Below are 15,023 nucleotides of genomic sequence, written 5' to 3'. Positions count from 1 at the left end.
TAACAACTGTCTATAACTCCAAGATCTGACTCTCACACAGACATACATACAGACAAAAACATCAATTAAAATAAAAATAATTAAAAAAAAAAAAACCTAGTATGCATAGAAGGGAAAACGTACAGATCCAAAATTGTAGAAAACATCAACATTCTACATTCAATCAATAAAAATGAAAAGTCAGCTGGACCTAAATGGACATCTATAGGACACTTTATTCAGTAATAGTAGACTACATATTCTGTTCAAGCCAACGAGGGGCACCATCAAAATGAATAATACTGTAGGACAAAAATTGAAATGCTAAGAAACTTAAAAGTGAAATCAATGCTAAGTACAGTCTCTGACTATAAAGAGATAAACCAGAAATCACTATCAGAAAGATATCAGGAATATTCCAGTACTAAGAAATTAAACAATGTACTTTGAAACTTGTAAGTGACTAACAGAAATCAGATCACACTGTAAAGGGAAACAAGCCAGTCTTAAGTTCAGTGGCTGTCCCAATGATGACCACAGGGAAACGGACAGCATACCTAAATGCTTAGAGAATCAAGTTCATTTCTAAGTATGCATGCCTCATGCACAAGAATAGCCTTGAAATAATACAACTGTCAAGCATGCAGCACACACTTTTAACTTCTCCAATGCTACTGAAAGTTTCTTTTACAGCATTCTCCACAGAATCCAAACATCACATCTTGTTGCTGTATATCTTTGGTGTGCTTTCATCTGGTAACTCTTTGTCTTAAAGATAGAGCACAGGCCTGTGGCTTTGTAGACTGTATTTTAATTTAAGAATAAACTATTTTCACAGGTAAGTTCAGATGAACACTTTCTGCAAAAACACTACATTCAGTCATGATGTCCATCTCAGTGCAGCATACCTGGAGGCTATGGTGTCACTGTGCTACTACTAATCACTTCAACTTGATCTTTTCGTTAAGGTAGTATCAGCCACAATACTCTATAAACAGTCACCCACCTTTTATAATTAATGAGGGATTTGGGGGGAGACATTGTATGTGAATATAAGTATCCTAGGCCTTATCAAATCCTACTTTAGCTCAACCATGACTCATCCATAGTCACTATTACTACGATGGTCGCATACAGTAATCGTATACCTTCTGAGCTAACAGCCAGCATTTTCCCATAAAGATCTTCCCTTTCCAAAATACACATCCATCCACTGGTTTTTACATTACAAGCTTTATTCATTTTCATGTTTAAATTGTCCCTATTTGGCCACTGAACGCCTATCAGTTTTTTTCCCCCAAAGTCAGGCTGGCGCATTTCACCAGTTTTTGGGCCCTCCTTCATGTTCTAATACAAGAAAATTTGTATTTTCCCTCCTAGCTTTACAATTTACCTTTTACTCAAATTGAGAGGCACCTGGTTTTTAGCTACCCTCTCTCCCCCCCCCCTCTCTGAGACAGGGTCTCCCTGTGTAGCCCTGGCTAGGTTCGTGATGTAGACCAGGCTGGCCTCAACATCAAGATCTCCTGCCTCTGCCTCCCAAGTCCTGGAATTAAAGATGTATACTACCACAGCTAACTCACTTAAATTTTTTTAATAATTTATTTCATTGTTTCTGTATACATGTTTTGTCTGCAAGTGTGTTTGTGCACCATGTGCCAACAGTACTCGTGGAGGACACACAAGGGTATCAGAACCCTGGAACTTGAAAGCTACCATCTGAGTGCTGGGAACTGAATATGGATGGGTCCTCCCACAAGTGCTCCTAACAGAGTCAGCTCTCCACCCACCTTTCACTCTTTTTGTAAGTTGTTAGCCAAAGATCTCCAGATATGTTTGTATGTGTTCATAATTGTATATGTGCTTGTGCATGTGAAAGCAAGAGGCATCTACCTCAGCTGCTCTCCACCTCATTTTTTGAGGCAGGGTCTCACTGAACCTAGGAGATCATCAATTCTGCTAGACTGATTGGCCAATGAGCTCAGGCATGTGCCTGTTTCTCCAACCTGCAGCACTTGGGGTTACAGAATTTTTTTTTTCCATCTGTGGGATAGCTTTGACATGGATGATAGGAATCTAAATTTAGGTCCCTGTGTTTGTACAGCAAATACTTTACTGACTGAACTATCTCTAGGCCCAGAATTTGTTGTTGTTCGTTCATTTGTCCAGTTTCTCTATGTAGCTTTGGCTGCCCTAGAACTCGCTCTGTAGAGCAGGCTGGTCTCAAACTCACTGAGAGACCTACCTGCCTGTGCCTCCCAGGTGCTGGGATTAAAGGGTTGCACCACCACTGCCTGCTCTGGCCCAGAATTGTTAATAAAGTATTTAACTAAGAGATAGGCAGTGGGCGGACTCAAGGAAAGCTCTGGGGGCTGGGGGAATAAAAAAAGAAGAGTCAAAGAAACTTGAAAACAATAGACAGTTCTTAAGGTAAGAAAAGGCACTGCACATTTACAGTCAGAGCAAGACACTTGAAGAAAAAATTCATACAGAGTAGACAGGACTTTTACAATTTAAAAACTGTAAGAGCTTTAAAAAACCAGGAGGCTACAACAGAAAAACTCAGAGTTCAAAGCCAACCTGGACTACACAGTGAGTTCAGGACAGTCTGAGTTACCTAACAAATTCCAATTTGGTGTGGACTATGGGGTCCAGATCCTATCTCAAAAAATAGAAAAAAAAAAACAAACAAACAAACAAAAAAAAAAAACCCAAACAAAGAACAAACCCACAATAGTTGAGGCAGGGTCTCTTTATGTCCTGGAACTCACTATGTAGACCAGGCTAGTCTGGAACTCAAGATATCCCTGCCTGTCTCTTAGTGCGTGCTGGGATTAAAGATCTCAGTTATCACACCAGACAAAACATGTCTTTAAAAGGCACAAGGCAAAAGAAAAGACTATGAACTTAAGATATCCAAGCAATAGCAATTCTAGAATAAACAATAAACAAGAGGATAACCAACAGGATAGCTCAGTGGGAGGAGGTGCTTGCTGTCATGCCTGATCACCTGAATTTGACCCCTGGAGGCCATATGATGCAAAGAGAGAACCAACTTTCACAAACTATCTTTGAACTTATATACATGACTTAGTGCATAAAAAAATGAAGAAGTTGTTTATAATATTTACAGAGTTGACATGTATGTTCAGTGCACAAAATTTGCCAGGGTAAGCTGGACAGTGGTGGCCCACACCTCTAATCCCAGCACTTGGGAGGTGGAGGCAGGTGGATCTCTGAGTTCAAGGTAAGCCTAAGCTACAGGGCAGCCAGGACTAAACAGAGAAACTGTCTCACCCCCCCCCCCAAAAAACTATATCAGGTTTGTATTTAAGATTTCTGAATATTTCTGTACACAAACACACATACAACACATGTACACATACACATGCACACACACACAGTTTTTTAAAAAGTAAACATTAATTATTTTTAAAATGGTTTCCAGGGGGCTGGAGAGATTGTTTAGTGGGAGTGCACCTGCTATTCACGTAGAGGACCAGAGTTCAGTTCCTAGCACACACAAAGTGTCTGGTAACTATCTTGTAACTCAGGGATTTCAGGGATTCTAATGCCCTCTTCTGGCCTCCAAAGGCACTGCATGCACAGAAACAGGAAGACAAAACACTCATTAAATAAACAAAGATACTGTGTTTCCATTTTCACTTAATTCTAGGATGTTTTTTGTTTCCCTTTTGATTTATCCCTTAACCCAATTGTCATTCAGTAGTAGTATGCTGTGTAGTTTCCATGAGTCTGGGTACTTACTGCTATTCCTACTGTTGTTAATATCCAGCTTTATTCCTTTGTGATCAGATATGGAGCAGGATGTTATTTCAATCTTCCTACGTTTATATTGAGACTTGTTTTGTATTCTAATATGTGGTCAATTTTGGAGGAAGTCACAATAGCACTTGAGATGAAAATGCATTCCCCAACTAGACACCATACACTACCAAATAATATCCCTGGTACTAGGAATGGGCTACCTCTTTTTTGAGTTGTTGGCTAATGGGGTCCCATAGACCAACCATCTAAACATTACAGGCTATTGTCAATGCTCTTAGTTACCCTCTAGAACTTGACAGTAAGACTCTACTGCTGAAAAACACCACATACTTGAGTCCCAGAATACCGAGTAATCTAGCTGGTACTCAACTGAAAGTTTTCATAGTGCTAGAAGGTACTATGTACACCACCAGAGGAAAAGTAGTCATCAAACTCACCCAGCTATGAACTCAGCAAGCTACAATAATGCTGCAATAATAGCACAAAAGGCCAGGCAGTGGTGGCACACGCCTTTGCTCCCAGCACTCGGGAGGCAGAGGCAGGTAGATCTCTGTGAGTTCGAGACCAGCCTGGTCTACAAGAGCTAGTTCTAGCACAGGCTCCAAAACCATAGAGAAACCCTGTCTTTAAAAAAAAAAAAAAAAAAACCAAACAAACAATAGCACAAATGTTATGGGAGTAACCAACCAATTTTGATTGGATTTAGGCCTGTTTCATGAGATGGAACCCATACCTGACACTAAGGCCAAGAACCTGTGGCTGGACAGGGCACGGGCTCTAAGGGGGAAATCTACTCTATTATTCTACTAAATGGATATAGCAATAAAAATGACTTAATGACTCATGTCTATAACCATCAACCAGTGTGTTCCACAATCCTCATCAAACAAGCTTCTTCCAGTGATAGCTATTAACACGGAAACCCACAACGGTCCGGTGTGCAGAGAGTAAAAGACTTTGGAGTGAACAGTCCTCTTCCCTCAAGGCTCAGGGATCTATGCAGAAGAGCAGGAAGATTGAAAGAACCAAAGGTAGTAGATAACTTCCAGTGTTTTCCTTACACAACAGGCAGATGCACTTATGAACTCATGAGACTGTGTGACAACATGCACAAAAGCTGTGTAAGCTCAAGACACAAAATCTTAGTATGGCAGTGGGTAAAAAGTCCTATCCCTGCTTAGGAGCTACTGGTATTGACTGCTACAGGGAAAGAGAATGTCACTTTTCTTCAACAGACTGACACCAGGTCTATCTATCATATTCCAAGGCAGGTCCCATACTCACAAGTAGCTTATAACACAAAAATAAATGACCCAGAAACTGATATTGGGGTTCAAACTTCAAGCTAAAAATCAGAAAAGCAAAGCAGCTGGTCACTAGTTCTTACCACTATCCAGGCTGAATGGGCTGATCTTGCTGCCTCTCCTCAGCGTGGCTAGAGAATCCTGAGACTGAATGTCTTCCTATCCTCAGTGTAGCTGAAGAATGAATGCCTGATATTGAGACTTGTTCCTGTCTTATATTCCTCCCTAATGCTGGAATTAAAGGTGTGTGATCCCAGGTGCTGAGATCATCTTTGTTTGAGCTGTTTCTCTGTAGGCCTGGATCAATCTTGTGTAGATCTGGGTGGCACTGGACTCACAAATATTGTCTACCTCTTAATCCTGAGTCCTGGAATTAAAGGTATGTACAGCCACCTCCTAGCTTCTGGCTGCTGGAATTAAAGGTATGTGCATGGATTCTATGGCTTGTGACTGACTTTGCTTTCTGAATCCTCAGGCAAGCTTTAATAAATCATAAATAATGTATCACCACAATAGCTAGCAACACAAGCTGGATTTGACAGGAAAGCAAGGAGATGGGGGAAAAGACATGAAATTGAGTGGGCATGGAGGAGGGGAAGGAGCTGGAGAAGGGGGATAAACACAATCAAAATAAAATGGGTGAAAATTCTCAAAAAATAAAATAGGGGGCTGTAGAGATGGCTCAGTGATTAAGAATACTGGCTGCTCTTCCAGAGGACCAGGGCTGAGGACAATGCCCTCTTCAGGCCTCCTCATACACCATCTATGAACACATACAGATTATGTATTCAGGCAAAATACACATAGAATTATTAAAATAAAAATCTTAAAAATCACTTACAAAACCAAATCATAGCATGGACATGTAATACAGTTGTAAAGGAAACACTCAAATTCAAGTCCAACTAGTCATGTGATAGAAAGTTACCCTTAGAGTGCCTACTTAATATTAACAAAGGAGAAACTGTGGAGCAACAGTGAGTTCCACTTACAGAGAAGCAGAATTTATCACTTACCCAAAAGAAGGAAGGACTCTACGTGGCTGATCTCGGGTCACTGTCACTCTGATCTTTGGATAGTCACTTATTCCATTAGGAGATTTATTACCTTTGAGAACATATTTGTAATGAGAAACAGCCTACATCAGGACAGAAATTTCACACAGCAGAACTATCTTTTTAAAAGCATAGTACTCCAGCATGAAGGTTACAAAAGCATTAAAGGAAAGCAATGGTGGGCTAGAAATGTAGTTCTGTGATACATTATTACCTCACATGTATGAGACCCTAAGTTCAATTTTCACTACCACAAAGCCACAACTGATATTAGTATTAATATGAGTAAGTCAAATTCAATGTACATAAACCTTAAAAACCATGAGCTTAACCAAACCTTGCTCTTTGCATTGCTCTGTTATTTCAGTCCCAGCAATGGGGCTAACACACGGGTACATGCTTACTCATCTTTGCACTTCTGTTCCCTAACAACAGGTGTGAGGAGTGTAATTATAAAGCATCATTTCTGAGCTTCCTCCACTCTGGCTTCTAAACCTTGTATCCCTATCTTTCACTAGCTTCCACCTTTTCTCTCACTAGTCTACCTACATGGCAGACACTAAACCAAATTTTCACAATTCTGGCTCCTTCTGGCTCCCCACAATACTAGTTTGTACAATATATACAATTAAAATCGCCCTTCAGGGCCTATTGATAATATGGAAGTCTATACAGCTGCAAGAATCAGGAGCTTAGGGTTGCTCATTAAATATATGAACTCCAAGCAAGAACAAGGTCTTCTGTTAATTCTGATGATGTCAAATCAATGCCTGGAACACAGCAAGCTCTCAGGAATATTTATCTTTTCTTCCTTCTTTCTTTTTAGGAATATCTTTCTTAAGATTTGTTTTTAAATTATGTGTGAACGTACGCATGTGTGTATGTATACACACACACACACACCTGTGTGTGAGTTCAGAGAGGGTATCATATCCCACAGAGCTGCCTGATATGGGTGCTGGGACCCAAACACAGTTCCTCTACAAGAGCAGTACATGTTCTTAACCACCCAGCCATCTCTCCAGCCCTTTGTTTTTTAATCAATGAGACTTGATCTGAAGTCACACTCATATGTAACAGAAAACACAATAGTCAACTCAGACAAGAATGTTCCAGGTTGAACATCCTTCATGTGAAAACCTGAGTGCTGATGCTGAAGTTTCCCATTTCAGATTTCAGAGTGTAAATAAGGGATGCTCAACTGGTAGGGTCCATGCAAATATTCCCAAAATCTCAAAAACTGTAAAACCAAAAACATTTCTAGTCCCAAGAATTTAAGATAAAACTTATACTTGGGTTTTTGTTGTCGTTGTTGTTCTTGTTTTGTTTTTTGAGACAAGGTTTCTCTGTGTAGGCCTGGCTGACCTGGAACTCACTCTGTAGACCAGGTTGGCCTCAAACTCAAGAGATGCAGCTGCCTCTGTTTCCTGAGTGCAGGGATTAAAGGCATACGCCATTACCTGAATGGCACCCAAGGAACAACATCCACGGTTGTCCTTCAACTGAAGGACTTTATAAAATACTTTATAAGATTGAACACTTTCAAACACAATGCTCAAGACTTCTGACTTGAGGTTTAATTTTTAAAAAAACAAACAAAAACCTGAGTGCATTATTGTCCCCTTTTCCAGATAAGGAACTGAGACACACTAAAGTTAAGGAATTTTTTTAGAGTCCCATATCTGGTAAAACATACAACTCAGCCCTACTTGTTTTGATGGATAGTACAGAGACTATGCCTTTATTCTTATCCTAATCCAAATTGATGTTTTCCTTTCAGACTCTTCAGACTTAGGGGACACAGGCAGAAGCGCAGGTAAGCAAGAGCATTTTGACCACCTCACCCAGTTTCAGCATGCTGTTGCAGGATCCAGAACCCGTCAGTTCACAAGATGAAGAGTTCGAAAATACCTAAAATAAAGCAGTCACTTCTGTTAACACCCAAGCTTGCACTTTAAAAGTGTTTCTAGTATAAAGTTCACTCTATTCATGATTATTTTCAAGCTAGCACACAGAATTAAGTTGTCAAAACTGACAAAACAGTGTTACAAAGATAATTACATTTTCCCAACAAATACTGTAAAAAACAAATTTCCAGTCAGGAGGTGGTGGTGCACGCCATTAGTCCCAGCACTCAGGAGACAGAGGCAGGCAGATCTCTGTGAGTTCAAGGCCAGCCTGGTCTACAGAGCAAGTTCCAGAACAGGCTCCAAAGCTACAAAGACAAACTCTGTCTCCAAAACAAAACAAAATTTCCTTTTCAAGACAGAGACTCACTGTAAGAATCAGGTTGACCTCACATTCATTCTACTGTTTTTTGAAAGACTTCTTTATCATATACACACACTAGAAGAGGGCACCAGATCTCACTATAGACAGTTGAGAGCCACCACATGGTTGCTGGGAATTGAACTCTAGACCTCTGGAAGAACAGCAGGTGTGCTTAACCCCTCAGCCATCTCTCCAGCTCCCTGTTCTTTTGTTTTTAAGACAGTGCTTAAACTCTGTAGCCTGGGCTGGCCTGGAATTCACTAAGGAGCTAGGCTGGTCTCAAGCTCATGATTCTTCTGCCTCACCTCCTAATGATTATAGGCATTAGCCACTACACCTGGCTTCTTCTTTTTGTTTTTTAGGCAAGGGTCTCACTAGGTTGTTGCAAATGGTCCTGAATGCCCAAGATCAGCAAACTATCCCACAGCAGCATTCTGAACACTAGGATCACAAGAGTATACCATCAGGATAAGGGAGCCAATGCTCTTTCTAAAACGTATTGCATTCCTCTGAGTGATTCTGTGAGTGTGTGTGTGTGTCCATCCATGTGAGTGCACATACGGAGGTCAGAGAACAACTTGTAGGAACTAGCTCTCTACAGTGTGGGTTCTGTGGTTGAACTAAGTTCAGTAAGTCTGAGTTTGCTTTAGTCTTTACTCACTGAGCCATCTTGCTGCCCCCTAATATTCTTTATAAATATTTTTAAATATTTTTAAAACACTGCAAATTTTTTTTAATTCAATTTATAAATATCACAGTGTGTAGGGCTGAAGGTGTAACTCAGTATTAAACTAGTGCTTATTATATACAGGATCCATACCAGGCATGCCTTTAATGCCAGCACTCAAGAGACAAAGGCAGGGAGATCCCTCCAAGTTTAAAATCATCCTAGTCTAAATCTATATAGAGAATTCTAGGACACCCAGAGCTACAAAAAGAGACCCTGTCTCAAAAACAAACAAACAATGTATGCGGTCCTGGATTCCATCTCCACACAAAAATCAAAAAGGGAAAGGAAAAAGACCAGCATCCAAGCCCCATCCCCACTGACCTCTCCTGAAGGGGCCACATTCCGTGTTCCATTACAAGCAGAAGACACCATGGGTTTTGTGGTCAGCTGGAATGGCAGTCCAAATAAACTTGCAGCATTGTACAGACTGTTTTTCACTTGGTGAATGAAGCAATCTAAAAAATATCAACAAATCATAAACAGAGCATTAACTTGCAGAAGAAAAAAAAAACCTCTTAATTTTTTTCTTTTTATTTTTTTCCTCAGTTAGTTTTTAATAAAGTCTTACTTTTAAACACTGAAATAAAAATGTATCTATAACATAAAAGTATTTTGGGACCATCGAGGTGGCTGCCTGGTAACCTAAGATTGACTCCCAGAACCCATGTAAAGATAGAACAGACTCCACAAAGTTGCCCTCTGACCTCCACAGGCATTTTTGGTACAACTACACTCACGCATGTGCATCATACACACATGAATAAACTGAATAAATGGATTCTAACATGTGAAATTTGTTTTAATCAACTATCACAGCTGCTACAAAAACATTAAACTATTACTTTAGTAAGCCACAAACTGATTCACCAAGAAATTATCTGAAATAGCATCTTCTAAGCAGTAACCTTTGTAGAATACATAAAATGAAACCACAGAGCTGAAGGATAAATGAACAAGAAACATGCATACTGCTAGGAATGGAAAATGCACAGAGAGCACTGACATTTACTGTTTGCCTTTTCTTCCCAGGCTGGTGACAACACAATTATCTTAACCATCTACAAAGCCCTTAATAAATCTTGACTGAGTGAAGTATAAAACACACATTTCTTAAGGATCTGTGACAAAGAAAAACTATCCCACTACTGAACAAGATGCACTGGCCAATCTCTAGTTCACTTCCTCCTGGTACCAAAGATTACAAAATAGAGAAGTAAACAAATGGGGGTGTGTTTCAGTGTTCCTCCACTTCCTTCTTTTATAGTATTACCTCCTCACTTCCTGCACCTCTTTCCTGCAGTTTCCTTTGTACTCACTAATTAATTATAAAGAACTATTTTCTGCTTTAGAGAAAAATAGTCTAAAATGGTGGCTTTAAAGCAACAGAGTTCCAATATAGATAAAACACAAAATAAATACTCTCTAGAAAAGGGAATGGCTCCAATAATCAAGAAAATGTGTTGGTTAGGTGGAGCAGAATCCAAACTGGAAGTAATTTACTTGTTTGCTGACTACGCTGGTGCATATGTTGTAATTCCAACATAAAGGAGGCTGAAGCATCCTGTCTTGGTTAGGGTTAGTATTACTATGATGAAATACCATAACCAAAGCTACTTGGAGAGGAAAGGGTTAATTTGGCTTCAGCTCTATCATTGGTTCTTCTTCAAAGGAAGTCAGGGCAGGAGCTCAACAGGGAAGGAAGGGATCTATAGGCAGCAGGTGGTGCAGAGGCCATGGAGGAGTGCTGCCTACTGGCTTGCTCCACCTGCTTTCTTAAAGAACCCAGGACCACCAAGCCAGTGGGATCACAATGGCTGGGGCCTCCCACATCAGTCACTCATTAACAAAATATCCTACAAGCCTGCTTGCAGCCAGATCTTATACGGTTTCTCAACTTAGGCTCCTTCTCCAATGACTTTAGCTTGAGTCAAGTTGGCATAAAAATAGCAATCATACATGCCAAGTTAAGAGGCCAGCCTTGGCAACACAGTGAGCTTAAAGGTAACCTGTGCTACACATGGGGACCATGTCTCAAAAAGGAGGAGTTCTAATTTATCAAATTAGTTGTTTTTCATTTCAGGAATTGGGAGACAATTTCAGGCTATTCCTACAATATGTTGAAGGACCATTTCTTCTCCAATCATACTTCTTGATAAGAGTAATAGTAGTCACTAAGTATTGGAATGTTTTATTTCCTCACAAATTTTATCAAAAAATGGGTCTATCCTAACACTGTGTTAACTTATTCCCTGAACTCTCACAAAGGAAGGTCTTACCTGTAAGAGATTCAGACTACACGGTGTTCTGAGACTCTGGCTTTCACTGTAAAATCATGGGTCTGCTATGATGAGGTCCTCCCTCCCTCCCTCCCTCCCTTCAACTCTGCTGTTTCTTCTACCCAAAGCTACCCAATGTGAAAGCCAGAAGCCAGGTGGGGCTGCCTAGCAATTTAGTTTAAATGAGTGGAAAGTGAAAGTTCAGTTCTTTATTGAGGTGTGATAGCTCATACCTGTACTCCAGAACTTGGGAGTCTGAGGAACAAAGAATTGAGACCAATTTGGATTCCTCAGACACAAACACACACACAATTTAAAAAATTAAAACCCTTCATTTCTTTGAGTTAACCTAGCCATATTTCCAGTACTCAACAGTCATCAGAACAGAGATATGCTGTGCTACCCAGCTTCATCTCCAGTTCAGATTACTTTCTGCTGTTTGCAGTAAGGAAATCAACCTCTGCATTCAACAGAAATGAAAGAGTGGGGTGATTCTTAGGCCAGAAGTAGATGATTATCATATGCAACCAACCCAGGAACCTTCTCTAACACCACCAAAGTTTTATCTTGTTTGTAGTTCTAGGGACTGAATTTTGGCTGCTGAATGTATCAATCACTGAACTTATTCCTACCCTCTTACTACTTTACTTTCAAACAGGTCTCATTAAACTGTCCAAGCAGGCTTTGAACTTCTCATCTGCCTGCTTCAACATCCTCAGTAGATCACAGGCCTGTGTTAATCAGGCCCTAGGAAGCCCCCCAGTTGTTTTTTGTTTCTGGATTTTTTGTTTGGTGGTTGGTTGGTTTTTTGTTTTCTGGGGTTTTTTTTGTTTGTTTGTTTTTTTTGTTTTTTTTTTTGGTCATGTTACTTCATTCAAGTACAAGCTAATATTTATTTAGATTTATTTTTTAAAAGGAGCTCATTTTTTTCTTAGTTATTAAAAATGTTTATAGATAGACCTAGTATTCATTTTTTTTATTTCCTGTAATTGTGCAAAATCAAGACCTACTCAGTATTTACTGATGGATTTAAATGAAATATCAATATCCACAGCAATATATCTGGAATAAACCCAAATTCATGATCAGGTTGAGAAAAGGGAACATACTATAGTATTCTACTGTGCCTTGTCCTTTAATCTGCTTTTATTCTCTTCTACCAGTGAGATAAAAGAAAGTAGATTTGAGACAACAAATTAAATTGGTTCAGCCAGATGAGTCTGATCAGTCAGCAGATGAGTCTGGTCAGTCAGTAGATGAGTCTGATCAGTCAGTCTGAACTGGCTTCTCCTCAAAAATAAAGAAAAACTAACTTTTTTTTTTAATAGAAGACTTTAGAAGTTTAAACACATTCAATGCACGTATTTGAAACACACAGTCATCTCCAGGAAGGACAATGGCACAGGGAAGGGCAGGAAAGAGACAACTTTTCATTGTCTCAACTTTTTACCTTTTGAACTTTGTTCCATGCATGTATTTTTCCTACTAAAAGAAATAAATTCTTTGCCAGGCAATGGCGCACACCTTTAATCCCAGCACTTGGAAGGCAGAGGCAGGTGGATCTCAGTGAGTTCAAGGCCAGCCTACTCTACAAAATAAGCTCCATGACAGCCAGGACTGTCCCACAGGGAAACCCTGTCTCCAAATACAAGCATGTTTGTTAACCAAAAAAAAAAAAAAAAAGAAAGAAAGAAAGAAAATTTAAAATGTAGTACCTAATCTTGGTCTTTTAGCTGGGATTTCATCAGTGTCCACTGTAGTAGAAAACAGAGCGCTGTAAAGAAAGGAAAAGAAGTACATATATACATATGTAACACATGTATTTCTATAAATAAACTACTCAGAGATGGAGATGTGACTAAGTTGTACAATATGTATTTAGCATGTAAAAGACCCTGGGTTCAACACCTAGCATCAAAACAAAAACTTCAAACCACACAATTCTTTCATTTACTAGTCATAAAATGAGATGAAATGTGTAAAACAGAATGCTATTTCCATATCTTAAGACCCAACACTCCCTACTATGGAATGATGTATCATCTAGTCAAATTGAACCAATAAATCATTTGTTTCTGAAACAATGACCTCAGAGACAGCCATTTTTTACTTCAAGGGGCAATATTAGCAGTCATAACAGGTTATTGGGGGCGCCTTTGGGAAGAGAGTGCTTAACTGCCCCATCTCACCCCTACCCCAGTGGGGGGGGGGGAACTGAAGACAGGACAGGCACGATAGACAAGCACTCTACCACTAAGGCACCCCGCTAATCCCTAAAATGAGTTGTTTCATAAGGACAGGTGTCAGGCAGCTAGAATTCAAGGCACTGAATGACTCTGAGGGACTATGAAAGAGAATAATTGTGAGATTAACAATCCCCATTCAATAAAATATACACCAGATCCAGCATAAAACACTGTCTGCCCTTACATAGTAAACGAAACATCACTCTAGGAACTTTACAACACCTTAAATGATCCTCTCTCTCTGGAATACGTGCTACAGTTTAGCTAACAATCAATTCCATCAGTGACCTACATTCCTAGAATCATCTATGAACCATTTTGTTCTACTTCCCCTAAACCCATCTTTTGTCCACTTTTCTTGACCTGAAAAAACACAAAAATCATCATCATCATCATCATCATTACAAATGAAGCAGACACATAAAAGTAAGAAAAGGAAGGAAGGGTGGGAGAGACTTTTGGGGAATCCAGAATTTGCATAGACTGTAAAAAAAAAAAAAAAGTAAAGGAGTAGATGCTAAGTAATAGCATTTCTAATTTCCCTCTAATTTTAACCAAGTCTTGGAGTGTGGTACCTACTTTCTTTCTGCCTCTTACACCGATGTTAAAGAACAGAACCATTCTCCTCCCCTCTAGCCCAACACTGACACAGCTGCTGTAAAACAAGACGACTGCTGTTCCTTGGTGCGAAGAGAACAGTACTGGCAGTCAAACTCCTAACCTACTGACTTGTCCCTGCACTGCCCGCCCGCGATGACACCGGGCGACCGGAGCTGTATCGGGCGAGCAGCACAGCGTCGGCCTCCCACTCCCCTTCCGCTCACTGCCAGAGGGGCGGACTCGCCCCAGGCCTCCGCGGTCCCGGAGCCGCCGGTTCCCACAGGCCCGCGGCGCCCAACGCCAGCGCGGGGGAGGGGACCGGCGCGCGGCCGCCTTACCTGCTCGAGCGCCGCCTCTTGAGCAGGGCGCGGGCCCCGGGCGCGGGCCGCTCGCACAAGCGGAGAATGGTGCCGAGAACCCTAGCCAGCCATCTGTACATTCCAGGCCTGAGCAGCAGCGGCGGCCGACACACCCCGAGACGCGAACCCCAGAGCTGTCGCCGCCGCCGCCGCCGCCGCCGCCGCCGCCGCCGCTGCTGCTGCCGCCTTCGCTGCTTCGGCCGGAGCCAGGTTCAGGCGCGGACTTGTGACGCCGTCAGAGGGCCCACAGATTCAACGTTCCCCGGGCTATGGGAGGATCCTCTCCGCGCCGCCGACGTCACCTCCTTCCGCCCAACGGGAAAGCGGCCTCCTGAATCTGCGCACGCGCAGCCTGCCCCCTGCTCCTTATAAGCCTAGCAACAGGAAGCCGCCGGACCCAGAGGCCTTAGTGAA

At 41.1% G+C, this 15,023-nt stretch overlaps 1 protein-coding gene across 4 annotated transcripts in view; it reads right to left on the bottom strand.

The window, feature by feature from the left end:
- Senp2 (SUMO specific peptidase 2) overlaps positions 1 to 14,771 on the bottom strand; it is a 43,167-nt gene extending 28,396 nt beyond the window's left edge. The window contains exons 1-5 of one of the 4 annotated variants that reach the window (XM_051191195.1): positions 14,589 to 14,771; positions 13,120 to 13,178; positions 9,450 to 9,583; positions 7,972 to 8,038; positions 6,089 to 6,179 (exon numbers count right to left, since the gene is read on the bottom strand). In XM_051191195.1, the coding sequence (XP_051047152.1) occupies positions 6,089 to 6,179; positions 7,972 to 8,038; positions 9,450 to 9,583; positions 13,120 to 13,178; positions 14,589 to 14,689 (452 nt within the window). In that variant the 5' untranslated portion in view covers positions 14,690 to 14,771. Of the gene's footprint in view, positions 1 to 6,088; positions 6,180 to 7,971; positions 8,039 to 9,449; positions 9,584 to 13,119; positions 13,179 to 14,229; positions 14,317 to 14,371; positions 14,542 to 14,588 lie in introns of those variants that run through there. The other 3 variants (XM_051191196.1, XM_051191197.1, XM_051191198.1) reach the window with 3 other exon arrangements.
- Between the last annotated feature and the right edge of the window lie 252 nt (positions 14,772 to 15,023).

This window comes from Phodopus roborovskii, unplaced genomic scaffold, assembly GCF_943737965.1.
Source record: "Phodopus roborovskii unplaced genomic scaffold, PHOROB, whole genome shotgun sequence".
In the NCBI taxonomy this organism is placed as follows: Eukaryota; Metazoa; Chordata; class Mammalia; order Rodentia; family Cricetidae; genus Phodopus; species Phodopus roborovskii.
Note: the sequence above shows the minus strand (reverse complement) of the source record. Positions and strands in the feature narration are given on the sequence as shown.